The 27,255-nt window shown below is 36.8% G+C and overlaps 1 protein-coding gene across 1 annotated transcript; it reads left to right on the forward strand.

The window, feature by feature from the left end:
- The first annotated feature begins 14,243 nt into the window (after positions 1-14,243).
- Positions 14,244-26,482, forward strand: nudt4b (nudix (nucleoside diphosphate linked moiety X)-type motif 4b). The gene is made up of 5 exons (XM_030149783.1): positions 14,244-14,718; positions 21,029-21,139; positions 22,601-22,645; positions 22,920-23,007; positions 23,618-26,482. The coding sequence occupies exons 1-5, from the start codon at positions 14,623-14,625 to the stop codon at positions 23,830-23,832; spliced, it is 555 nt and encodes a 184-aa protein (XP_030005643.1). The 5' UTR covers positions 14,244-14,622; the 3' UTR covers positions 23,833-26,482.
- The last annotated feature ends 773 nt before the right edge of the window (positions 26,483-27,255 follow it).

The following is a 27,255-nucleotide window of genomic DNA, read 5'->3' on the forward strand; positions in this document are numbered from 1 at the left end:
TTGCAGTGAGGTGGTGGCACACAATTCAACTTTAACCTCCTGGGACCCACTGTCCACATTTGTGGATAAGAGTTTCACAACTTTATACCAAAAAAAAAAAAAAAAAAAAGAAAAGGAAAGAAAATGTCCACCACAAAGGACAGTCCAGAAAATTTTAAAAACTGCATCTGAAAAAACTGTTGCGTCATGATGTTTCCAATATAGGTACTTATTTAATAAAAAACAAAAAAGCTTGTACTTTGCTGACATGTCCTGGGTCTTAGGAGGTTAAACCTTTCCTAGATTTACCATATTAAGGAAAGTTTTATATGAGCCATAACTTTTTTATGATGTAATAATATTATGTAATGATCTAAGAGCCTGGATTGGATTTAACATACATCATTATTACCGATTGGAAAGTGGAGCATTTTTTATGACCCATGCTTCAATTTCACACATATGAGTTTTTCTTCCTTTTTTCCAGTTATTTTTTATTGAGTTTTTTACAGTAGTAGTACAAAAAAATATCTAAACAACAGGAATTGTTGTTTTTATACAGAACAGGACATATACAACACACATACAACATAACAAAACAAAAACACCCCCCCCACACACACACACACAAAAAAAAAAAAAAAACTAAAACAAAAAACCCCCAAACAAACAAACAAAAAAAATCACAAAGCGAGCCACCTATCGTCCTGAACAAATGTAACAGAGTTTGTGAGACGCAAACTTACATTTAAGCTTAGGTACAAAACATTAGAGAGAAGAGGGAAAAAATGGGAGGTATATATGTATATATATATATATATATATATATATATATATATATATATATATATATATATATATATAAAAATATATATATATATATATATATTTTTTTATATAAATAGCCATTAATCGCGTGGATTTCTGTGATTAATCGCGATTAATCACATAGTTATATGGGGGGGGGGGGTTGCCGGCATCAACAGCATGTATTGCCTTTAGTGATGTTTCAGACTGAAGTACTCCGGTGATAAAAAATAATTCCACATTGCAGTGCTTCCAAACAACTTTGTCCTTCTCAACCCCACCATCTGAAGACAGTTAAAATGAAAATGTTCATGGAACAGACTGGTACTTTTCTCCATGTTTATGTCCACACCAGTTTATTTCCCTATGTGAGTGATTGACAGGAGTCTTAAGCCCACTAATAAGTACTAATACTAATAAGCCCAGTAATATGTGATGATCAGTTGCTAAAAGCAAGCAAAGGGGGCCCTGAAGTGGTGGGAATAAGTTGCACTAACGTGTGTTTTGTCCTTTTGGTGTTACCGAAGTCAGTTCGGACATAAGAAGGAACTAACAGACTCGTTTCTTTCTCTCTGTTTGTATGGCCCCAAAAACGTTTGCCTGTGAGTATTTTATGTTCAGTTGTTGTAAGAATGAATAGTATCAAATATCTCTGATGTGAACCTTTGTTGCTGGATAAAAAGACGCTGTAAATCTTAAATTAATCTGTAAATACTAATCGTTAGCGTGTCTATGGATTTTCCCATTCAAGTTAGCATCAAGCTAACCACATCGTAAATAAGTCAAGGTTTGTTCAAAGGCTGGCATATTATATCTAAACACAACCAATGAATTTACATAAACTTAACATGAGCCTGCATAAAGAATTAGCAACCCATCTCCGACTGCTAGCATAAACACATTAGCTTAAACATGTTAATAACACATTGTAATAAACACATCCAAAATAATGTAATAAACATGTTTCTAATGGCACGTTCGCATGTGAAATTATTTAGTGAACAACAGAATGATTGATACATACAGGCGTTGCTTCTGCAGGAGTTAAACAAAGTTTGATTCAGCATTACTCGGTAAGGTTGCTCACTTTTCTCCTCTCAGCTATGTGCAGTTCACACAGAGCTTGGCGTGTGTGGAGCGCCAAAATAAAAGCATGAGTTTCAAAATAAGAGTCCGCATGTATAGATGAAGTAAGACTTGCTTGACAGGCAGAACGGCATTAACGGGAGATTTAAAAAATTGTCGGCGTTATTTAATGAATGCGTTAACGCGGTAATAAAGCGTTAACTTGTCCAGCCCTTATATATATATATATATATATATATATATATATATATATATATATATATATATATATACATACATATATATATATATATATAATATATATATATATATATATACATACATACATATACATACATATATATATATATATATATATATATATATATATATATATATATATATATATATATATATATATATATATATATATATATGTATACAGTACAGGCCAAAAGTTTGGACACACCTTCTCATTCTTTGCATTTTCTTTATTTTCATGACTATTTACATTGTAGATTCTCACTGAAGGCATCAAAACTATGAATGAACACATGTGGAATTATGTACTTAACAAAAAAGTGTGAAATAACTGAAAACATATCTTATATTCTAGTTTCTTCAAAGTAGCCACCCTTAGCTCTGATGACTGTTTTGCACACTCTTGGCATTCTCTTGATGAGCTTCAAGAGGTAGTCACCTGAAATGGTTTCCTAACAGTCTTGAAGAAGTTCCCAGAGATGCTTAGCACTTGTTGGCCCTCTTGCCTTCACTCTGCGGTCCAGCTCACCCCAAACCATCTCGATTGGGTTCGGGTCCGGTGACTGTGGAGGCCAGGTCATCTGGCGCAGCACTCCATCACTCTCCTTCTTGGTCAGATATCCTTCACACAGCCTGGAGGTGTGTTTGGGGTCATTGTCCTGTTGAAACATAAATGATGGTCCAACTAAACGCAAACCGGATGGAATGGCATGTCACTTCAGGATGCTGTGGTAGCCATGCTGATTCAGGTTGCCTTCAATCTTGAATAAATCCCCAACAGCGTCACCAGCAAAGCACCCCCACACCATCACACCTCCCCCTCCATGCTTCACGGTGGGAACCAGGCATGTAGCATCCATCCGTTCACCTTTTCTGCGTCGCACAAAGACACGGCGGTTGGATCCAAAGATCTCAAATTTGGACTCATCAGACCAAAGCACAGATTTCCACTGGTCTAATGTCCATTTCTTGGGTTTCTTGGCCCAAATAAATCTCTTCTGTTTGTTGCCTCTCCTGAGCAGTGGTTTCCTAGCAGCTATTTGACCATGAAGGCCTGATTCACGCAGTCTCCTCTTAACAGTTGTTGTAGAGATGTGTCTGCTGCTAGAGCTCTGTGTGGCATTCATCTGGTCTCTAATCTGAGCTGCTGTTAATTTGCGATTTCTGAGGCTGGTGACTCAGATGAACTTATCTTCAGCATCAGAGGTGACTCTTGGTCTTCCTTTCCTGGGGCAGTCCTCATGTGAGCCAGTTTCGTTGGAGCGCTTGATGGTTTTTGCGACTGCACTTGGGGACACATTCAAAGTTTTTGAAATTTTCTAGACTGACTGACCTTCATTTCTTAAAGTAATAATGGCCACTCGTTTGTCTTTACTTAGCTGATTGGTTCTCGCCATAATATGCATTCTAACAGTTGTCCAATAGGGCTGTCAGCTGTGCATCAACCTGACTTCTGCACAACACAACTGATGGTCCCAACCCCATCGATAAGGCAAGAAATTCCACTAAGTAACCCTGACAAGGCACAGCTATGAAGTGAAAACCATTTCAGGTGACTACCTCTTGATGCTCATCAAGAGAATGCCAAGGGTGTGCAAGGCAGTCATCAGAGCTAAGGGTGGCTACTTTGAAGAAACTAGAATATAAGAGATGTTTTCAGTTATTTCACACTTTTTTGTTAAGTACATAATTCCACATGTGTTCATTCATTGTTTTGATGCCTTCAGTGAAAATCTACAATGTAAATAGTCATGAAAATAAAGAAAATGCGAAGAATGAGAAGGTGTGTCCAAACTTTTGGCCTGTACTGTATATATATATATATATATATATATATATATATATATATATATATATATATATATATATATATATATATATATATATGCATACATATACATACACCCACATACAATTAAAAATAGAAACACATGAATTTTTAAGTAAACTAACCACATGCTGGTGTGGGTGGAAAACCTTTACTTGTAGTAAGAAATGACTAAATTATAGACATACCTTCAACTGAGAAGAAGGAAAAGGACCTACTTATATCAAAATAATTCAGATAAGGTATGTTTTTATTATACACTGTTGCTCATAAAATTGGAATAAATTATTTTTTTCCTCTTCTCATGAAATGATTGTGACAATGTGATTTATTCCTGACAGATAAAGTGTCAGTAAGACTCAGTATGTAATCATTACACCTGGTCTAAGGTGATTATTGATGTATATAAATAGGAAAAAAAGAGGAATGTGTCTGAAAACAAAATTCCGACTTTATGGACAACAGTTTATATAGACAGGTAATTTGAAGGCAGAATACAAACCTGTCCGGTGCATATAGGTGACTTCTTTACTTTTCTTTATGTGCAGACTTGACTTCTTGTTTCCTGGAACCTCAGCATACATTCATCTCTGTTCAGAGAGGCCTGGTTGTTTGGTCTTTAACCCATAAAGACCCAAACAGCCACCAAAACCATCTACTGATCTAAACTGTTTAATACCTGTTGATCCACTAAACCTATCAATACATGTAAATAATTGGAGTAAAATACAGTTATTCATCTTTTCATGGTCATCAGATATGACACATTTGGGCGTTCAGAGGCTCTGTAGTCAACGTGGAAACACCGTCATCTTCTACAACATTGATTCACCAGTAAAACCCATGAAGTTGGATCAATGACAGTGGATGGAGACAGTTGTTTTTATGTTCAGTTAATGCTATCCTTGCTGAAAGACTTTTTCTTCAGTTTTCTCTGTTTTTAATATAATAACCCTCAACTTTAATCTGAGCTTTTATGAACATCTATTTGATCAGTAAATAAAATATAGATAAATACATGATTTATACTGACAAAATGCAAAATACAGAGGATTATGTCATAATAAATGGAGATAAATCACTTAAGAAAGGTTGGAATGGATAAGCAGTGGCTTCTTCCTGCTCCCTTTCAGGCACAACAGTTGTCCCATTTTCTATTTCTTATTTATTTATTTATTGTCTTGTTTTTTTTTTCTTCCTTTTTTCCTGTGTTTTGTGTTATGTTTGTGTCTTAAATAAACTTAACAAACAAAAAACAAAAACAAGCAAAAAAATATAGAGAAAAATTATTTTGGGAACTGACACATAAGTAGCACTGGGTCTTTATGGATTAAACCACAGCAGGAGGAAATAAAAAATACATCAATGTTTGATTTACATGAAATTCAAGAAATTCAATTTTATTTAATTCCCTTCTATATTATAAACCTTATCAGACACATCACAGTGAACACCATGACTAAGTGTTTATGTTATATGTTGAACTGACCTTGCAGAGCTGATGATAATGTCTTGACTGGTAAATTTTCTGTTTGTGTATTTTGTGAAACAGTATGATTTCCAGTTTGCAAATAAGCCAACTCTGTGTACATAGTGTTAAGAAGCACTAGAACATCTTAAAGCTTCTCCCTCTTTCTCCTCTAACCTTTAACAATAACGCTTTCATGTCTGTTACTCATAGTCGCATTTCAGTGAGTAAACTGCACCTCAAGGACGCCCCTGTCAGTCAAATGTCTCACTGTTTTACTGCAGACTATATGAGGTTGTGATGAAAAGGTCAGCGCTTTGAATCTCTTAGACAAGTTGTAAACGACTCACTGCATTTGTTAAGGCAATAGCTATAATTGTCCTGCTTGGAGTGGCAGTGGTGAACAGGGCGGCTTTCAGGTGTGTGGGGAGGTTTGATCTCCTGTCATAAGCCTCGCCACAGTCATGCTGTGTGTTTTTACCCTCCTGTTTATGTGAATGACAGCCTCTGTGTGTGTGTGTGTGTGTGTGTGTGTGTGTGATCACTGTGGGGTTTTGTTTCAGAAAACTTTCCCACATTCTGGCAATCATACTGTCACTGTCTGGCTTTGTTTATGCCCCTTAAATCCTAATCTTCACATGATTATAGAGTGTCTGTGTTTTTGTTCTGCTTCAAGGAGACTGAGACATCATTGTGAACCACATTTGTCCACAGGTCGTCTCAACTATCTGAACACCAGTACTCAATAGTGGTATCACAGAGTAAAATATTTAACAGGCTTCAGTTTTTAGGGCATAAACGTGTATATTTAACTTCTCTGTCAAGTAAATAATGTTAAAACATTAGCTCCACCCCGCCCCTTATCTCCTTGTCATGCTGATTGTGCCGGGTAATTCACCCCTAAGTGATGTTTACCCATGGTGAGGTTATTTTATGCTCAGCTATCTTAATGACAGGCTTTAATATGCACCAACAAGCACCCATTATGTCCATCAGCTTCACAACCAAACAGCCTTTGGATATGTTTTATTCTTTTCTGTCAACTGTGAAGAGAGATGCTGATGTGTGTGTTTTTTATAAATGATCTCATGAAGAACAGGAGGGGGGGCTGATATTGTTAAGATCTGTCTCTAAAATAACAATTAGGTTTATTTTGATATCATCAATTTCTTTTTGCTAGTGATCTGTGTGGTATTTTGAGCTGAAACTGACAATAATAATTCTGGAAACACATGAGACTTGAAATGTGGAAATGAAGACTGAGTAAACTCAAAAACTCTTCTGTTCCCCTCACCTCCAAAGAGCATTTCAGAGTAATGTTTTGTGAGGAAAAAAAGGACAAGTCTTATATAACAGTAACAGCAGCACTCATCCATCTCTGCAGTCTGTCAGGTGTTCACTTCTTCAGCGGATGAACTCACTGCCATAAAATCATTCATCTATGCAAACAAATGCCCAATCTTGGTTTGGCTTGTGATAAACAAGAGATGTGTCAAATGAATGGTTAAACAGATCACATGATGATTGTATTAGCTATTCATGTCAGATATTTAAATGATTCTAACCTGAATTCTAACTTTAAATGATGATCATGCTCTAACAGGAAAACAGATAGTATAAACTATAATTAGCAAATAACCTAAGAGCTAATTTTAAAAGTGAATAAATTATTATCATTGTCATGATCTGACCTTTAGCAGCTGTTGTCATTTCAGCTTTATGGCTCAAATTTTCTCTCTCTGGCAAATATCCATTCCCTCACATGGCTCATGTCTGACAGCCCGGCACTGAGGTCAGAGAAGAGACTTATGGGTGAGCTAATCAGCTCAGGATTTTATACTTGTAATCGGAGTTGGCTGCAAACACTGAGTGGATCACAGGCAAATGAAGCAGCAGATTAGACTGTGTGTGTGTGCGTGCGTGCGTGCGTGTGTGTGTGTGTGTGAATGTGTTACTACAGGTGTGTACATCTTCTATATATGCTATACTATAGCGAGTGTATATATTTGTGGGGGTGTTGATGTGTAGTTTGAGCTCATTGCTTGTCAGAAAGCAGATGTCCTCTGAGTCTCCTAATAAAGTGAGGACAGCAATAGACAGACGTTTGGTTCTGGCTCCTTCATTCGTCCATCTGCCTCTGTGTGAGCCAAAAGAAACGGGATCCTTCTATTCCATTCACACCTCAGCTAAAAGGGGACTTTTTAATTGCCATCCATTGCTATCCAAGAAGATGATGATAAACGGTTTTAAGTAGTGTGATGACAGGACGATTTGTTTTCCTCTGAGGTGACTGATGCCATGGAACTGGTAATACGACGAGGTATCTGTTGTTATGATTGGGAGCAAGATTGGGTTCAGCAGGTTACTTTCTAATTATAGTCCATCATATATCATAACTCAGAAGGACAGTTTTATGGACATATGCTCTCGTAACCCTGATGGGAGTAATATAATCCTGCAACTCTCAGTGTAAACCTTCATACTCACTTACAAATCACTCACTTCCTTATGCCTCAACCTGTCACTGAACTGTTGTGATATGCATATCAAGCATTTTCCATCATCTATACATTATTTCTAAAAGTGTTCACCATTTTAATTCATAAAGACCCAAACATCCACTAGCGACCAAAACCCTCTACTGATCTAAACTGTTTAATACCTGTTGATCCACTAATCCTATCAATACATGTCAATAATTGGTGTAAAATACAGTTTGTCATCTTTTTATGGTCATCAGATATGACCCATTTGGACGTTCAGAGGTTCCATAGTTACTGTGGAAACATCATTATCTTCTACATCATTGATTCACCAGTAAAACCCATGGAGTTTGATAAATAACAGCCATTGTAGACCCTTGTTTTATGTTCAATTAAGGATATTTTTGACTGAAAAAGTCATTTTTTCTTTAGTTTTCTCTGTTTTTTGGTATAATAATCATCAAATTTAATCTGAGCTGTTATAAACATCAACATGATCAGTAAATTCAATATTTGAAATTACCTGATTTTCACTGGAAAAATGCAAAATACAGTGCATCATTTAATAATAAATGGTGACATCCCTCAAGATATGTTGAACATAGAGAAAAAAAATCTTTTGGGAAGTACCACAAAAGTAGCACCGGGTCTTTACAGGTTAAATTAATTACTACTCTTACTAATCTCCAAAACTGACCTAATGAAGTAGCTGAATAAGTTATTTGTTCTTGGAGATCTGTGTAATCCATTTAATATGTTTAATGAGACAAGTTCCACTTCCGTTCAGCCCCATTAAAACACAGTGATGATGTATTACAACCTCCAGTAACACGATGACCTGACCCTCTGTATTCCTGTTATTGTCAGGCCATGGCTGGGATTTCATCACTTGGGTAAAATGAGTCTTTCTATCACCACTGACAAATGTCTGGACATTTATCTCCACCATTTCCTGCATGTGTAGCACAGCCTGTGAGTAACCAGATATCAGTGGCAGGTTTCGTACTGAGGGTAACAACTTGGAACCTTTCATCACAGTTTGATTGCATCAGTTCAATAACAACTTCAATAAGCTCATCAGTTACTTCTGCAATCTCACATCCCCTCCCATTGATTGTCAGTAAATGATAGAGGCATTTTAAACACGTGGACACTGAGTAGAGAGAGAAACATATGGAAGAGGATTAGGACCAATGGAAAAAAAAATCCAATATATGGTCCAATATATTTCATTCTGAAAGTCAGAATTCTGAGAAAAAAGTCAGAATTCTGAGAAAAATGTCAAAATTCTGAAATTAAAGTCAGAATTCTGAGAAAAAAGTCAGAATTATGATTTTAATCTCAGAATTCTGACTTTTTTTTGTCAGAATTCAGATTTTTTTTTTCTGACACTCAGAGAGAGTGTCCCTTTTGCTCTATGACATGCAGGAGGAGACAGCAGGCTGACATAATGATGGATTTAGGTGACTTTTTATGCATCTGGGGGGTTCTGGAGGAAGCTATTTCACTGTTAGATGAGCAAAAGGAAGGGAAACAGATATCATTGGCTTTTTCTTTGAAGTTATGTAGACAAGTTTCAAAACATAACATTCACTCACCTTTTGCTCACCTGAAAAAAAAGTCAGAATTCTGAGATTAAAGTCAGAATTCTGACTTTAATCTCAGAATTCTGACTTTAATCTCAGAATTCTGAGATTAAAGTCAGAATTCTGACTTTAATCTCAGAATTCTGACCTTTTTTTTTTTCAAAATAATAATAAAAATATATATATTGGACCTTAATTTTTCTTTTATTTTTTTCCGGTGGCCCTAATCCTCTTCCGTAGAAACAGGCTCCTCATTTACCCCACATGGATTCACATTTGCACTAACATATGTTTCTGTCATACATAAATTCAGTCTGGACATTTTGACACTCTGTGGCTGCCTAAAAGCAGGCAGATGTCCCCTGATTGTCTTCATACCTTAAGTCTCACTCTTTGTTCCACTTTGATCATTCTCATTGTTTGGTCAGTCTTTGTGTCATCTCTTTATCTGAAGTGTTGCAACATATGGATTCTCCTTTATTTACAGGTTAAAGGTGACATGAAGTGAATGAAAATGTGACAGCACCTGGGTAAAGATTTGTGGCATGTAGCCTACTATGTCACCATTAATTCATTATCAGAAGAATGCCATTTTTAAATTACATCACTAAAACAGTAATCACATTTAATCATTTACTAGGTTACAGCTAAAAGATAAATTAGATTGCTGAAACCGCACCTATAGAGTAGTTACTGAAGGAAAAGACAGTGTTATTTATTCACCTCAGGTTATGTAACTTGAAGTCAGACTACATACACCAAAACTTGGGAGTGCCATCAGATATGATTTCAGAGAAATTTTATTTCAGCATTTTTAGTGAGGGGGAGCAGAAATGAGTGGTTCTTACTCACAACATTCACCCTCCCTATAACCGAGTGTATTGCCACACCATGACCTCTGACTCTGAGCTAAAAACCCATTTTGAAAATAAACTTTTCAAAAACCTTTTCCCTTTTTACTGAGATTGACAAAAACAGAACATGATTGCAGTTATGTTGTAAGTAAATTTATAGATGCATAATTATTGTTGGTGTTAGAGTTGGTGACTTTCCTTCTCAGCTGAGGTACAGCAAAACTTTATGTCTTACTCTGATAATGGAGTCAAATTGCAAATATACTTTGCAAAAAAAAAAAAATCATATCACATCATATCATGATGATTTATGTGACTATCATTTTTAAATTATTTTTATGGTAACTTTCAACTAATTTTTTTCTCTACATTTAACCTTTACTGAGATATTTCTGTCTTATTCAGCAGTAGCATATTCACTGCATTTTTCAGTGAAATCAGGTATTTTCTTATATTTCGTTTAGTGATCATGTAAATGTTCACAAAAGCTCAAAGGTTACTATAGGGTCCAACCAGGCAAAAGTGAACATCAACATGAAAAAGTAAATTTGCACACATCATTTTTTAGCTAAAATCTCTATTTTACGGAACCATTATCCTTTTTAAAATACCACTTGTAGAAGAAAGTTGCAACCAATTTTATCGATTGTACTTTTTACACCATAGCCATAGTTCAAATTTGACATTGAAAATTATATCTAAAAAATTTGAAAATGTATTCAGTCTGTTGATTATATAGATGATTGTTAAGTTTCAAGTATTAGATTTTCATTACTTTGTGAATATTATTGATTTTTATGAGTTTGAACATTTGTGAGTTGCTTAAAAGGCCCTGTTATCACAAAAATATCAATTTTTAATTTTCAAGTTACTTATAATTCAGATATTTGAGTGAAACTTTCAGAAAGTAATGATCTTTTGATACATTTTGGGTGATGCATACAATAGTAGAGTTGTCCACGTGTTACCATGGCAGCCTGTCCACATATTACCACATTCTCATGTCAATAAAACAGAGACTTTTCAATATTTTACTCCAAAATTTATTTTCAGCATAGTTGAACATCATATCTAAAAGGTTTTGTCCCACTTGATATCAATTTCTGTCAAGAACTGCATGTTTTGAAAAAAACTGATGTCTGTTTCAAGTCCATGTGTTACCGAGCAGTAATTTGACGTTTTTCACCCAAAGATTTTATCTCCCCAAATTTTGTTATACATAATGTTAAAGTGCTTATAAATACCTACTCAAATATGTATAATACGTGCGTACAAGTTACTCTACTTACATGACAGAGACTGCCGAACACGAAATGTGTCCATGTGTTCCCACTTGATCAGACCCTATATCAAAACAGAGAAAACTGAAGAAAAAGTGACATAACATTTGTCAAAATAAACTGTTGCCCATAAAGTTGGAATAAAATATTTAGGTTCTTCTCATGAAATGAATGTGATAATGTGATTTATTCTTGATAGATAAAGTGTAACTGAGACTCAGTATGTAATCACTACTGATGTGTATAAATAGGGAAAAAAAGAGGAATGTGTCTGAAAACAAAATTATTCCAACTTCATCTGTAAAAGTGTAAATGAGTTTGATTGGTGAATGAATGTTGCAGAAAATGAGTGTTTCCACATTGACTATAGAGCCCCTGAACATCCATATTAATCAAATCGGATGTCAGTGAAAAGCTGACTAAGTGCATTTCACCTGAATTATTTAAATACGCTGATAAAGATATTCAGCATTTTAGATCAGTACATGCTTTGGGTCCCCAGTGGCTGTGGAGGCCTCTGAGGGTTAATTACCTGAATTGTTCTAGTCTATTGGAAGAGAAAAACGGTAGGTACTGAAGCTTTATGACAGACAGAGACCTTTATAACCAAAGCTTGAGGGTATTAATCAAGTTATACTTGAATATTTCCATGTATTACAGCGTGTACAGCATATATGTGGGTCAACTATGTGCATGACTTTATTTGCAAAGTGCTTCCAATAAGAAAGCCAGTGTGCAGTGTTTGTTTGTTGATGTTAATTAATGTTTTTATTGCTGATTATTTTCATTATGATCACTTACCAATTTAAATCACTTATTGCTCACAGATAGATAGATAGATAGATAGATAGATAGATAGATAGATAGATAGATAGATAGATAGATAGATAGATAGATAGATAGATAGATAGATAGATAGATAGATAGATAGATAGATAGATAGATAGATAGATAGATAGATAGATAGATAGATAGATAGATAGATAGATAGATAGATAGATAGATAGATAGATAGATAGATAGATAGATAGATAGATAGATAGATAGATAGATAGATAGATAGTTTAAGTAATAAAACTGTAGGCTGTTTACATAAGACATAGAATAGCAATATGTCAGTATGCTATTACTTATATATTGTTCACAGGAAAAATTACTGAGCATTTTTTCCAGAGTCAAAAGTATTTTCCTCAAAAAGAGTACATTTGGCTCTATATTGAGTTTGGAGAGCTCTACCCAAAGAGTAACTTTTACTCTTTTTAGAGAGGGACCAACTGTTATCTGACTAGAGTAAAAATTTTTCTTCAAGTTGTGTAAATTTTCTATCTTGTTACAACTACTATTACTATGATTGCTTTATTATTATTATTTCTGCTACTATTATTACTATCTATCACTATTATTATTATTGCTACTTTCTGTTTTATTGCCTATTTTTCCTACTGTATTGATAATTATTATTATTTTCTTTTCCTTTTCATTGTCTAAGTGTTGTTATGCTGCCTGTTGTCTAACTTACCTGGTAATATATATATATATATATATATATATATATATATATATATATATATATATATATATATATATATATATATATATATATATATAATGTATGTGTGTGTGTGTGTGTGTACATTCAGTGTTGTGCTGCTTCTGAAACCTTAACCTTTTCATGCATGAATTATGAGAGCCCAATTGTTTTTATTCCTCTTTAGGCATGAAAAAAAAAGTGTTTGAAATTTTTTTTATGAACCTATTTTTCACAGAGTTGCAAAAATGTCCACTTGGCTGGACAGCATGTGTTTAATTTTTGAAGCAAAGAAACATGCATTTACTGATACACTGTGTAAAATCTATGAAATAAAAAAGATTTTAATGCTGCTAATCTGATGTTTTCTCACATTTTAACATACTCTAATACTAGTCATTACTCACTTCATGGAGATAATATGCAAAAAAAAAAAAAAAAAAAAAAAACTTTTTAGTCTAAAAAAAAAAAAACAAACCAAACTGTTAATTACAGTCTAATAACAATAACAAGGTTAAGGTTTATTTATATAGCACACTTAAAAACAGACACTACTGTCCCAAAGTGCTGTATATAATGTATATAATGAAACAGAATAGGAGTAAAAGACAATAAATAGAATAAAACAATACTGGCACATAGTTCGTTCATTAAATACAAGCAATTGATTTACACCCAAACATGTTACTGCAGATCAGGTTTATCAAAAACAGCAAAGTTACAGTCACAATATGAATGTCAGTGTATGGGATGGTGCATAGGCGTCCACTGTGTCGGCTGATATGGAACTAAAACAACAAAATCCATGAATATACAAGAGAACAGCTGGAGAAGAACTGTCCACTGTAGTGACCACTATGCATGAAAGGGTTAATATCCCGGGGGTCTCTGCTCAAGGGATCAATAAAGTTCTCTCTAATCTAATCCAATCTGTTATAGAAATGAGCACAAATGACCAGTTTGTTTATTATTATACTGTTTTGATACTGGTTTAAGTCCCGCCCATTGGAGGTGCTCCAACCAATGAGCTCACCCGTGCCTCAGAGGAGTGACCTGCATATCTAAAACTCCAGCTTGACTGTTCATTGTACTGAGTCAGCGACCATGCGCAAATGCATCCAAAGGAGGGCTGTGCTGAGTAGGCTGTGGTCTACATAAGACCTCCGCCTGCGGGACTGCTCACACCGACAACCGGAGACACAGGCAGCACCCGGAGCCTTTCACCCGCATTTGACTCGGAGGTTTTCATGATAAACATAAATCAAGGATAGTCGGACGGGTACCTTGGGATCACTCCAGCACCCCCCCACCCCCTGCACCTCCTCCTCATATGACTGACCATCTCTTACCGCGGATGCAGAGAGCACCTACGACGATGCGGAGGCTCTGCTGTTAACTCTTCGGACCTTCTGTTTTTGCCGGTTCTTGTGGAAGGAAGGAAAGGAAAGAAGGAAGGAAGGAAGGAGGCACAATAAAAGGAAAGATGAAGCTCAAACCGAACCAGACCAGGACATACGACGGCGAGGGCTTCAAGAAACGGGCGGCGTGTCTGTGCTTTAAGAATGAGCGTGAAGAAGAGGTATGTTCATGTCCCCACTGTGGAATCTGATCTGTAACTGAACCAACGGCAGCAAAACCCAACGGCTGTGTGCGATCAATGGCCTAGTCATTCCTGTTTACACCCAGTCATTCACACATACACAGCTGCTGGAATTACCCAGAAAACACCCAGCTAGTTTTCAGTAATTCTCGTAGGTTTTCATTTTGGGCTTCATTGTAGATCTGTACACTTAGCACATCACCTTTTTCCAGTGTCGTTTAGTGTTTGAGTGTGTGTGTGTGTGTGTGTATGGGTGTGTATGTGTGTGTGTGTGTTGTGTGTCGGTACTGATGCGCCTCGGACCAGCCAGTTTAGGCTAGTTTGAGGAGCACGTAGAGAAAAGGCAAAATGGTTTGTTGTTAAGTACGTTGGCACTTAACTGCGGACAACTACCGGTGTTGGCTTTCAAAATAAAAGTCGCGTATGTGAAAACGAGTCCATTCTGCTTCAGGAAGTGAAGTAGCGGTCTTATTTTGAAGCGTAAGTAATTCATCTTCCCGTTAGCTTGTTGCTAGCTAACGACACGGAGGGGGCGAGGCGCTCTGTTGCACGTTTCCTTTAAAAGCTTCTGTAACATGGGCTTGTGTTGACTGAAAAGACAAAAGAAAAATGGGTGCTACAGTTCTGTTGTTGAATATATGTAACGATGCCTCGTCACCGCGCCACGTTTAGTAATACGACAGTCAGTATGGATAGTCCGACTGTGGTCATTCATGAGTCTGCTGCATCCCGCCGGCCTTGAGCGGGCAGCTGCGTAGCACCGACCAGGAGGAGGACTTAAAGGGGCCTTCACCTTGTAAATAATGCATTCGAAGTCACAGACAGATTGTGCTCATCCTCAAGCGTCAAGTTATATATAACAGCCAATTCATAGCATTTATTAATTTCGTGCCCACAACCGGATGGTAAAGTCTGTGATAGGGATTAATTAAAGAGATTGCCCATTTAATGATAGATGTTTTAGATTACTCACTATATTCTGTGTTTTAACTTTAGATTTCAGTCACTCATGGCAGTACAGACCACCTTACACTGTATAAAACTTAATCTGAACTCAAATGAAATCACAAGTTAATTCATAATTCATTGGGAAATGTGCAATTCAGATGTTCAGAGAGCTTTGTGTGAATGATGCCTCAGCACATACACTAGCAGTAATGCTTTAATTAAATGTTACCTATAAGGTATAGTTTTTTATGAGGCTAATGCGCACATAGACAGATATCACCAGTATGCTCCAAACCCATAGTCGTCTCTTTTTGTGACATCTCTTGCATGTCTAAATGTACCATCCTCTTTGAGTATGGTGTAAACAAACTGTTACACAATAAACAGTAAAAGGAGCCCAGCCTCATATCAGTAGACTGACACAAGTGCTTCTCTTGAGCCCTCCAGTGTTTGGCCTTACAACACACAGATCTGAAGATCTACTAACACAAAAGCGTATCCGCTTACCGACATGTGCAGATGTTTTGTCATTATTATGATGAGGTGACACTGAAGATGTGAGCATATGGCAGGCAAGTGTTTCATGTGAACTGGAGTGCTTTTGTGCTGGTTTTCTCAGAACTTGCTTGCGGTGTTTAATTGTGATCCAGACAAGATTACAGACAAAGAAAGTCAGAGAATATTGTGACAACATCAGTATGTAGGTGTGACCCTCGGGATTTTCAGGCTCTGACAGACATGTCTACTCATGCAGTCACAGTGATGACACTGCTTCAAGCAAGATAATTAATTTGCAGCAATGAAAGTGATTTTTGGATGTTTCTATTGGCCATTTATTACCTAAAGAAGCTAGAGGCACCTGAACACAGGAGGCAGAGATATGTTGTAATAAGAGCTATGCATGCTGCTAAATGGTTTTGTTTTGGAGAGGAAAGGGGAAAGCTGAGCCTTTGGGGTGTGATTCTCTATGACAGCAATTAAACTCCAAACAAGGGAACAAATGGAGCAGAGCAGAGCAGTGAGAGCTGAGCAGGACACCTGGGTTTACCACTAAATGAGGCCTGTACCAAGAGAGCCTCTTTATAATTATTCTATAACATTAGATAATATTAACAATGTGAGGAAACCTATAATTAAAGTAATGGCAATAGTGTGGGTTGAAGATTAAATGAAAGATCAATCTCAAAATACTGTCATTCTGTAGGTAGAGTTAATACAAAAATGTTTCAAACATTGTGATGAAGTAAAATGTCCAACTGTGTGGCTGTACCCAAATTAGATTATGAATATGACTCCATTATATAGTATAATACCAGATTTGTGAAAACTTTCTCACTTTATTGGTTTTTAGAAAATTAAAATGCAGACTAAGGCAGAGGATGTGGTAGAACATGTTTAAAGTATGTAATATTAAGTATTGGGCCAGATGATTATTGGAATTGATATATGCTGAGATGTTGTTTATAGTTAAAGCATGAAAACCTAAATCTGACCAAGATGGGTTTTTTGCTCTCACCTCCATGTTTATCAGACAGTAATCAAGGCTTAAGGCATCTAATATGTTGCAGCAGAATGTAAATAATGTGAAACTGGAAATGAAGTAGGAGGTTATCTGTGCAAGATGATTCTTCATTATAAACTCAGAAATGTGGGCAATCTGTCTCCTTTTGGCTTAGCTTGCTATCTTTTTCTGACTTCTTCTATTTATGACTCTCTTATCTGTTGATAACTAGATAATGCAGTGACTATATTACCGCCTTAGCACTATTGATTCTGCCTCTGCACTTGTGTACTTCAATGTTTTTGACGTCCCATTATTCTGTGCTCTCGGCACCTAGCCTGGCATTTGGAGCCTTCTTTATTTGACGACTACAGACGTTCCTCCTTTAGAAGGAGGAGGTGTTTATGTCCTCCAGAATATTCCTGTCTGCTGTCTCTGTTGAGGCCAGAGGACTTACTGTCAGAATGTTTTACTGCTAACTGCAGTCCTGGTATCTTAAATTCACCAATGACCAGATTTGTTTCTGAAGTGGTAACAACTCACAGGAATTAATTTTATGTTAATGAGAAGAAGAAGACTTAGGTTGCATTGCATTGAGATGCATGTTACAATAGTTGAGGCCTGTCCTTTTGTGTTTTTTTTTTTTTTCAGCCAGTGTGTGTTTGCATAAGAATGAGTTAACATTTGCCCATATTGTCTGGAATTGCCTGGAGGAGATTTACTGTATGCCCCACCATTTGCCCACCTCCCTCTCCTGCTGGGGGCCCCTGGGAAATGGTGTGACTTGCTAAGCACTAAAATACAACCCTAAACCTAAGTCTTCACTACAGCGATCCCTCTGGGGTTTCTTCTTCACCCTCTCCTTCTTTCCAAATATAAGCAGGTTTGTTGTGCACAGTTCAGCTGTCAGCTGACCTATTTATCAAGATGGTGTGAGTTATTTTTTATTCACACTTTCAAATAGAGTCAAACTTTTAAAAATAGAATATAAGAGAGAACTGTCTTATTTCTGTTACAGATGAAGACCTAAATGTGTCAGTCCTTTTGTACTTATTTTCCTGACTACTAAATTGATTTGAATTTGAGTATTTATTTCAATATTAGAAACTTATGAGAAAGGTTACAGACAGAGATAATGTCCTCTCTTGCTGAAGTGCCCTTTAGCAGATGTTAAAGCCACCATCTAGCTCCTGCTATTCTCTTTATAAAATGTAGCTGTATTCATCTCAGATGGACGTGAAGAATCAAATCTCTAATTACATACACTTTGTAATATTTTGATTCTATACTCTACATTCCCAAATTCATCAAAACAAAACTCAGTGACATCAGTGCCCTATTTTTAGGATGAATAAAAATAAATTGCTACCAACACCAAATGATTGGAACAAAATGAGCTTTGTTCTCACTGTCCCAGATGCCCTGTTCTTTGTTTTGTATACATCCAACACTGTCAGCTTTAGGGTTGTGGACAGCAGTGATCTCCCTGTAAGATTAGCTGACTTAAGATCAAAACAGAAGTATTCACTTAGTTAAATAGACAGCAAGGGTAAAGGCTGCTCTGAAACCTCTAACACGCCCAGAATACAAAGAATGAATGAATTTTGTGTGGTGTCATGTCACTGAAACAGCCCATCCCACATGGAAGTGTGGTATATAGCTAAGTAAAAGCTGTCTGAAATTGATGTTTGGCAGGTGACATTCACAAAGAGACATCAAATAAGTCATTCCTCAGTTTCACCCTCATATTTTTTTTTTATATAGAAAAAAGTAATAAAAACGTAATAATAAAAGAGTAACAATAACCATGGCTGTGAAGAGACTGCTGCAAGGACTATAATCATTACTCTGTGCAATAGTCTGGACTGTTGCAAAAACTGCTCCTTTGCACTACATATTTTAATGCATATTTATTGATTATATTTATAATAACTGCCCTTTTTGCACATTTCTGGTTCTAATACTTTTTAATATATTTTTATACATACATATTTATTTTTAGCATACTTGAAAGGCTAGCTGCTACAAGAGAGATTATTGCTGCTAAACAAAGTTTTGTTGTAAATCATACAATGACAATAAAGCTTCTATTCTATTCTAAGAAATCTTTTGGAAATCTAAATCCCATCAAACAAGTCATTATCAGTTATTGGAGAAGAGAATGTAAAAAAAAATGCATTTCATGTTCACTTTTCTTTACCACAGCTCATTAGATCTTTGCAGAAGGAGGCAAAATAACTGGCTCAAACAGATTTTGAGTCTCAACTTTGCACATTTTTTTTTTTTACAGTTTGTCTCCTACATTGAACACTATGTTCTCTAGTGTACATACAGGTTCTCATCATATTGTTGTCATCCCCTGGAAATGTTCACCACGTGTGTACATGCAGTACTTAATCCAAAACATCATGCTTGACATTCGTACAGTGTAACTACAGTATGTGATCAATGTTTCAAAGCCCTCCTGCTCAGGCCTCATCCTAACCGTCACCTGGGACTGAACAGGTGGCTCAGTTGGCTGAGAGCGGCACGTGAGGGAGGTAGCAGCCGACAGAGCTCACGGTCAAACAGGGAGCATGTGCCGCCCAATTGGTTTGGCACTTACCCTGGCTGTTAGGAGAGTCTGTTTAGAAGAGCCTCAGAGGGCCTCCGTTAGTTGCTGCCACAATCCCATTAGAGAATGTAAGGGAAGATATAGATGAGTTAGGATTACCTGACAGACTGACTCCTTGGGCAGATTACTGGATGTGGTGATCAGCTGAGTAGTAGAGGTGAATGTCACCATCTGTTCTGCAAGATGTTTCCTACATTCCACTTTTTGTGTACATTCACTGCTCAATGTGCATTATCTAATATGATGAATGGGATTGTTTGCAAAAGCTGTCAGGTTTGACCCCTACAACATTAAATCAGTCAGAGTGTCCTTGTTTAAGACACTGTTCTCATGGTGCTGCATGTGTTTCTCTGACTGACCACAGTCAGTGGTGTAATAAATGTGTGTTAGTGTCTGAAGGAAGTGGAAAAATACATTTAATGAGGCAACTGAAATGCTGTGACATTCTGAAAATGTAGTCTGCCCACAAATAAAGGAAGTAATGAGGGATCTCATCCTGTTTCATTAGTTTTTGTTGTATTGGCTGTTGATATCATTACGACGTGTGTCCTGATAAACTGTCTGTTTAAATGATGACTGAATTACACCAAGCAAATGTGATAATGTTTACAGCAGATGTACTTGTGTCTGTTGTGTTTGCTATGCGGACACTTCCAGAAACCGCAGACACAGGCACATCCGATCTGTGCATATCAGAGTACACTGCAACTGTAGTGTAATTCAAGCCCCACAGGCCACTCAGGGGAGCATCGAGAATAATTTCAGTCAATCATGTTTAGTTTACATACATTGTCTGCTAGTTGACAATTTTGATTCTGCTTTAAGAGACCACAGAATGTTACACAGGACATGAAATACATTTTAGAAATGATTGGTTTATTAAACATTTTGTTTCTTTATTCAACCCCCTGCGTTCCACTTACAAAAAGTATAAATAATTTACAGTGTTAGTATGTATAATTTGTGTCATTGATTTAGGGCCCTCTAAGCAAAGGCGTAGAATTAACACACAGTGCTGTCAGTTGCCTATCCTTGATGCAAGGTCAAAAGGGTTTGGGGTCATGGCTTATGCCAGGTACTCAATTTCAGTGTGACAGACTAAGTCCCAGCTCTGAGAAGAGGAATTCAGTCATACAGGTTGACCTGATTGTGCAGTTGGTTGCAAGAACTGTACCACATCCTAAGTAAGATATTGTTTTGAAATCAAGTTGTGTTTCAACCGGCAGGTTCTGCTGGTCAGCAGCAGTCGACACCCAGACCAGTGGATTGTCCCTGGAGGAGGGATGGAGCCAGAAGAGGAGCCATGTGGGGCTGCAGTACGAGAGGTGTTTGAGGAGGTGAATAAGTCATTTATTATTATTATTATTATTATTATTATTATTATTATTGTCACCATAAAATGAGCACATGATAACAAAAAGCAAAGGAAAGTCTTCACAAGTGGTCAAATGCAGCTGTTGTGAGCCAAGAAATAACTGTAGAAACACTTTAATTCATCCAGTTTGATCTTAATTATATGGTTAAATAAAAGCCAAACTGTGCTAGACTTAAATGTCCCTATGTCTTACCTGAAGTTGGCAGTATGGAATATGGGAAATTTTTGACAGAGAATAAAAAAGAAAAAATAGAGCAGGATCATCCTGCCTTTTTCATGTAAAAAACATTAAACCTGAAATATATAAGGCTATAGTATAAATATGTATACTTTATAGCTGGTAAGGTGGCACGCCTGATGCTGGTGACAGTGATCTAAGTAAACACTGACTTTGTAGGTGTCTGCTCAGATCACATTTGGCTTCTAAGAGCATGTTTTGAAGAAATGTCTGTTCTTTTCAGAACTTGATCCTCATGCTGTCTGCAGCTGTTCATTTACAGTTTAAAAAAGGGGGAAAAAGTGATCAAATGTGCAGGTTGCATAGTTTCCAAATATTTTCAGCTGACAAAAGTGTGCACACTAAGGGTGACATTTTTGATGTACCACAGTGTCAGTATTTGGGTGACTGAGCACTTCGGTGGTATTCCAGAGGTCCCACCAGTTGAGAACCCTGTGTTCTCATCTACGTCAGCGATCTAAACTTGGCTTGTCGCTGGATTCCTGTGCATTCACAGGCCATGCAGCCCAGCCCGTTGGACACATCAGCAGGCCTCGGTGACACTTATGAAGTATACTGAGCTGAACTGGATAGTGGATGGGATAAATGTCATGTGTCTTGGCAGTAATTTAACTCCTAGGAAGTTCATATGAATTAGACAGACCTCTGTTAAATGTTATAAAGGAGACCTGTTTCAATAATTAGGCTTCATACCAGGATTTTTCCAGCTAAATGGGCAGTGTTGATTATTATTTATTTTATTACAATTACTGTAAATTGAGCTACAATGATGTCCCTAAGTCCTTCCTAAAGACATAATGTTAACAGATAAATACTACCCATTTCCAAACAGAATCATTTAGTGAATAATTGTTTTGCTTAGTTCAGAATTCTTCCCTTTTTTCCAGGTAATTGTTTGTTGAGCACTTCTATATAAAGTCATGCATGTCACAGTGGAGAGGCAGACCTCACACTCTTCAAAACAACTGTAAAAGCCAGTGTTGTGATGTTCAAAATACTCTGTGGTTTGAATACCACTTTGCTATTGTTCTATTTTGTTTGTGACTGATTTTGTTATTGGTACTCTTACCTTCTAAAATAATTACAAAAGAACTATCCAGTGCTGGTTTCTCTGTGAACCAGAGGTAGTTTGGAAGGGGCTCCATGAGCTAAAAAACAATCTCTTTATTTGTTTTTACTTAATAGGCTGGTGTGAAGGGCAAGTTAGGACGTCTGCTTGGAGTGTTCGAGGTGAGCTTTTACATCTTTATGACACACATATAACGTGTACATACACAGTAACGGTACGGCTCACAGATTTTTACATAATACAGCACAAGAGCATGCAATATATAATGTAGAATAAATGACGCATCCGAATGCATATCCACTCTGCAGCACGAATGCAACTTTTACAGTTTGAATTCCTGCTGGTCCCTGTTCTGTCACAATGTGTGTTTTGCTTTGTGTTTTAATGTGATACTGTATTATCACTGAAAACTGAAAATATTTTCTGTCTCTAAAGCAAAATCAGGATCGGAAGCACAGGACGTACGTATATGTGCTTACTGTCACAGAAACACTGGAGGCCTGGGAAGACTCTGTCAACATAGGTACAGTTACCTTTCACCCTTTCATACTTGTTTTACTTGTCCACATGACCAGAATATGTCATCGCTTTTTACAATATACTGCATCTGACTATTTATGTGAAAGCCAAAATGCTGCACTCTGTACTATATAGGCACACGCTATGCGGTATCAACAGATGCTCATAAATCTGGGCCACTGATCTCAGCTGCAGTCGTTCTGAGCTGCAGTATATTACAGCTGTCAGTGGCCTGGACTCCACTATCCGGCCTCTCTTTGATGTGTTCAGTTTAAAGCATTCACCTGCATTACCGGTGGTGTGTTTCAGTTTCTTTACATTCACAGTGAGGGCATAAAGATCTCACAGCATGTGTCTTGTCTGTTTCTGCATATGTGTACAGTTTTAGTTACATATGTAATGTTTCTAAGATCTGTAACAACATAGTGGTTGACTGTACAGTAGCTTATCACATCCATTAGCTAAGAAGATTGAACTGTCTAATGTGTGTCAGGCTGTATTTGTAGCTCGAGCATAATAATAAATATTGACTGAATTTGTTGTTATGGCTGTCCCATTACGCCATAGTGAAGACTTTCTCTGACTCATCCATAGTTCTCTGTCTCCCTCTGCAGGCCGTAAGCGGGAGTGGTTCACCGTAGAAGATGCCATCAAAGTGCTGCAGAGCCACAAACCCGTCCATGCTGAGTATCTGCGGAGACTCCAGCTCAGCTGCTCCCCCACCAATGGAAACTCCATTCTCCCCAGCCCACAAGGAAACGACAACTACCACCACAGTGCTACCACCACACCGTCGACTGGCAGCGTGTTGGGGTCCTCCTGCAGATAGGACTGCACCTAAACCCCCTGGTGTGTCCAGATGGGCACACATCTGTACAGTCTTGCATGAATCTATGACTCTTCAGAGTTGCGGCTCTCATGTATGTAAAATTTTTAGTCTTAGCTGCAGGACAGACCAAAGCCATTGCCCCAGCGGTGTTAGAAACTGTAACTGACCAGGAGACGCTCATGGGTAAATCTCACATTTCTGATAAACTGAGGATGTGGAAAACTCTTGAACTCTGGCGTAGTAGTTTCGCCAGTTGTTTTGCTGGAAAACACCAGACTGATGAGCTTGAGAAGACGAAGCTGCTGATGAGAATGACACTTGTGAGACCTGGAGAAGGCATGCCTTAAGGAAAATATTGTATGAATGTTGTATTTAGTTCATTTTATTTCAGTAAAGGTTATTTTTACTTATAGTGGGATCGACTATGATGTCTTGTTGATAAAAGGGTCACTGACCCCAGAATGTTTCAAGACTTGATCTAATCTCACAATAATGACACATCCATCTACCAACAATAATGCGGCATTAATCTGTTTTAACAATCTTTTTTTAATTAGTTTTTTCACTTTATGGGAAGTCGAGTTGAAGTCCACCCCCAAATATAAATATTAAACAAGTTATGGTGGCAATACAGTTAAAAAACAGCTGCCATTCATTACTTCATTACATTATCCAAATTATGTCCAAATAACAGTTGACAGTATTTTCAACAAATGAACAGAACAAACTGAAATAAAAGCTGCCATGGTAGAAATGGCATTTGGCTTATCACACAGGACACTGCACTATGTGGATGAGTTGCTACCTCAGTAACCTGGAAACTGGATTTGAGTCATGATGCTGTTCAGTGTCTTTTGACAGAAATGTCGGCCGATGCCTCTGAATTTCGATTCAACTAACCTTGACATATCCAACAAACTGGTTTGTTATCCATTTACAGCCACATACCTTTCATCAGCGCTTGATATTTCCCACGTTGTCAAAGTTAAAGTATTCGACGTTGCAAAGTACAGCTTTGCCTTAGGGATAATGAGCTGCCTTTAACCATGTCTGACTAACTGCTTCAACTTTACACCAAGGGTTAGCGGTTGTATTGAGTCTCATGGTGCTGAACTGAGATTTATAAAACTTGTAGTTAATACTAAAGAACAATCTTAGATTTGATCGAACATTATTAATCTTATCAGATAAGTACCTTTTAATAACAAGGATTAATTTTTATCTAATGATTGTAATATTTCCTGGTAATGATCATGTAATATCAATTTCATCGAAAACCAACCCGAAAAATACAAATAGGAAGGCAAAAATCCAAATGAAAAACAGTAGGTGTTAGCTGATCACATTTCAGTTTTCTTAGACAGTAAACTGCTCTGTATTGCCAGCTGAATGATGAAAAGTAAGCATACAGAGACTTGTAAATAGCTTTAAGATGAAAGTGAAAATGTGTTTTTAACCTTGAATAAACCTGTAAAATTTCTCTGAATATTTTATAATTTTTTTAACAGTGTACAAATGACTGAAACGGAAAACAAAAACATGAGTATGTACAGGATATTTGTATCAAAACTGATGTGCCACTGGTTTAGGATGTGAAGGTGGATTGATTAATGTTTTATTATGAGATCGAGATGATTAGTTGATGCATTTTGAGACCATGTGTATGGTTGTGCATATCTTGGAGACTTTCATTTGAAAACGTGTTGTCTGATGACATGTACTATTAACTCTGACAGCAAAATATAAGGACGGGATACTTGGTAAAATCAATTTTAGATAACACAAAAATATAGCATATAGAACATCTTGCTAATCAGTTTGCTTTCAATATTTTTTGTTAAAAAGTTGTTTTTGCTTAAAGATATTATGAACAGACCATAAGAGAAACATGTTAGACTATTGTTTGCATTTCAATTTATTCAAGTCTCTGTCACTTGATAGAATTGTAAAATCTCCAACCATATCAAACCTCTATGTTTGCGTTATGTAGGTATGTGTTTTGTGGAGTGAAGAACATGAAAATATGTGCCAAATTAAAGGACAGTTTGTATTTAGGCCGGAAAACAATTGATTAAGGTTTAAACAATTGTTAAAAATGAACTAATGTTTTTTCAGAATGTAATTATTTGTCATGTGACAAAGTGTATGTTTTCAGAGGTTTGACTGTTCTTCATTGTTGAAATCTCGACTGAATTTTTTTTTTATGTGGGTATAAAACATCTCAAAAGTTCTCAAACTACCATCCAAATGCAAGGTAAATTCATTGAGACTGTTTGTCAGCTTGGTGTTTGCTGAAAAGTCTTTATCCTTCACATTTTTAATCCTTTGTCTGTGGCTGGGATCTGTGTTGACCTGAGTCATCCTCTAATGGGTACGACGTCGCAGCATGAAAGAACAGAAGAGAATCCTGCTGTAAAAATATATGTGTTGAAGTATAGAAATGTAAAACAGTTTTTGACATCTGACTGTTTGGACGGCTTGAATGTTTGCTGAAAACATTGTAATGTCACAAGGATTAATCACAGCCAATGTTGTCACCATTTTTGTCATAAAAAAAATTATGCACGGCTCAGTTGAAAGTGGTTTAAGTCCTGGACTGGAAAGATTGTTTTTGAGAAAAGATTGCATTAAAAAAATGAAATATTGTAAATGTTGGTGAAGGCATCATCATTTTTATAAAACGTCATCGGTGTTGACTTATGAATAGAATATACATGAAAAAGACAAGAAATCAGTGGAAAAAATATCAATGTTATGTGTATTAATAGTCATAATGTCATGTGTATTAAGAGTCATAACCTGCTACAGTGCCCTGGAGTAAAAATGTAATAAGTGTAATTCCCACCCCACCCAGGCTTCTCAGTAGAGATTATCATCTGTAATAGTACACCTTCCCTCACTGACTTTTTGTGTTTAGATAGTTAGCACAGTATCAGATGGCAGAGACCATACGAGTAGATTTTGGCTGCAGGACAAGAGTTATCCCCATAAAATAATCTGTCTGAAGGCCCTTGGATAGATAGATAGATAGATAGATAGATAGATAGATAGATAGATAGATAGATAGATAGATAGATAGATAGATAGATAGATAGATAGATAGATAGATAGATAGATAGATAGATAGATAGATAGATAGATAGATAGATAGATAGATAGATAGATAGATAGATAGATAGATAGATAGATAGACTGGTGTAAATGTAAATATCCTCTGACATGACAAGAAATTAATGGCTCTAAAAGTAGGTCTTATTACACATTCACAACTTAAGAGTGACAGTTTAGAGTTTCAGTTACCTGGAAGGCACACCTGGAGGGAGCTGTGTGTGTTTCTGCTGAGGTTCCTCCTTTCAGCTGAAGCCAAAGAGGGTGGTGCTGTGGTGCAGTGTGAAGGAGACAACTCAATTCTTATTCATTCTT

The sequence above is a fragment of the Sphaeramia orbicularis genome, chromosome 12, assembly GCF_902148855.1.
Source record: "Sphaeramia orbicularis chromosome 12, fSphaOr1.1, whole genome shotgun sequence".
NCBI lineage: Eukaryota > Metazoa > Chordata > Actinopteri > Kurtiformes > Apogonidae > Sphaeramia > Sphaeramia orbicularis.

Bases quoted from the DNA above. Each gene is read 5' to 3' on its own strand.
- nudt4b (XM_030149783.1), top strand. From the start codon at position 14,623: ATGAAGCTCAAACCGAACCAGACCAGGACATACGACGGCGAGGGCTTC. The intron at 21,140-22,600 runs GTGAATAAGTCA...TTTACTTAATAG, and splicing joins TACGAGAGGTGTTTGAGGAG to GCTGGTGTGAAGGGCAAGTT. The intron at 23,008-23,617 runs GTACAGTTACCT...CTCCCTCTGCAG, and splicing joins GGAAGACTCTGTCAACATAG to GCCGTAAGCGGGAGTGGTTC.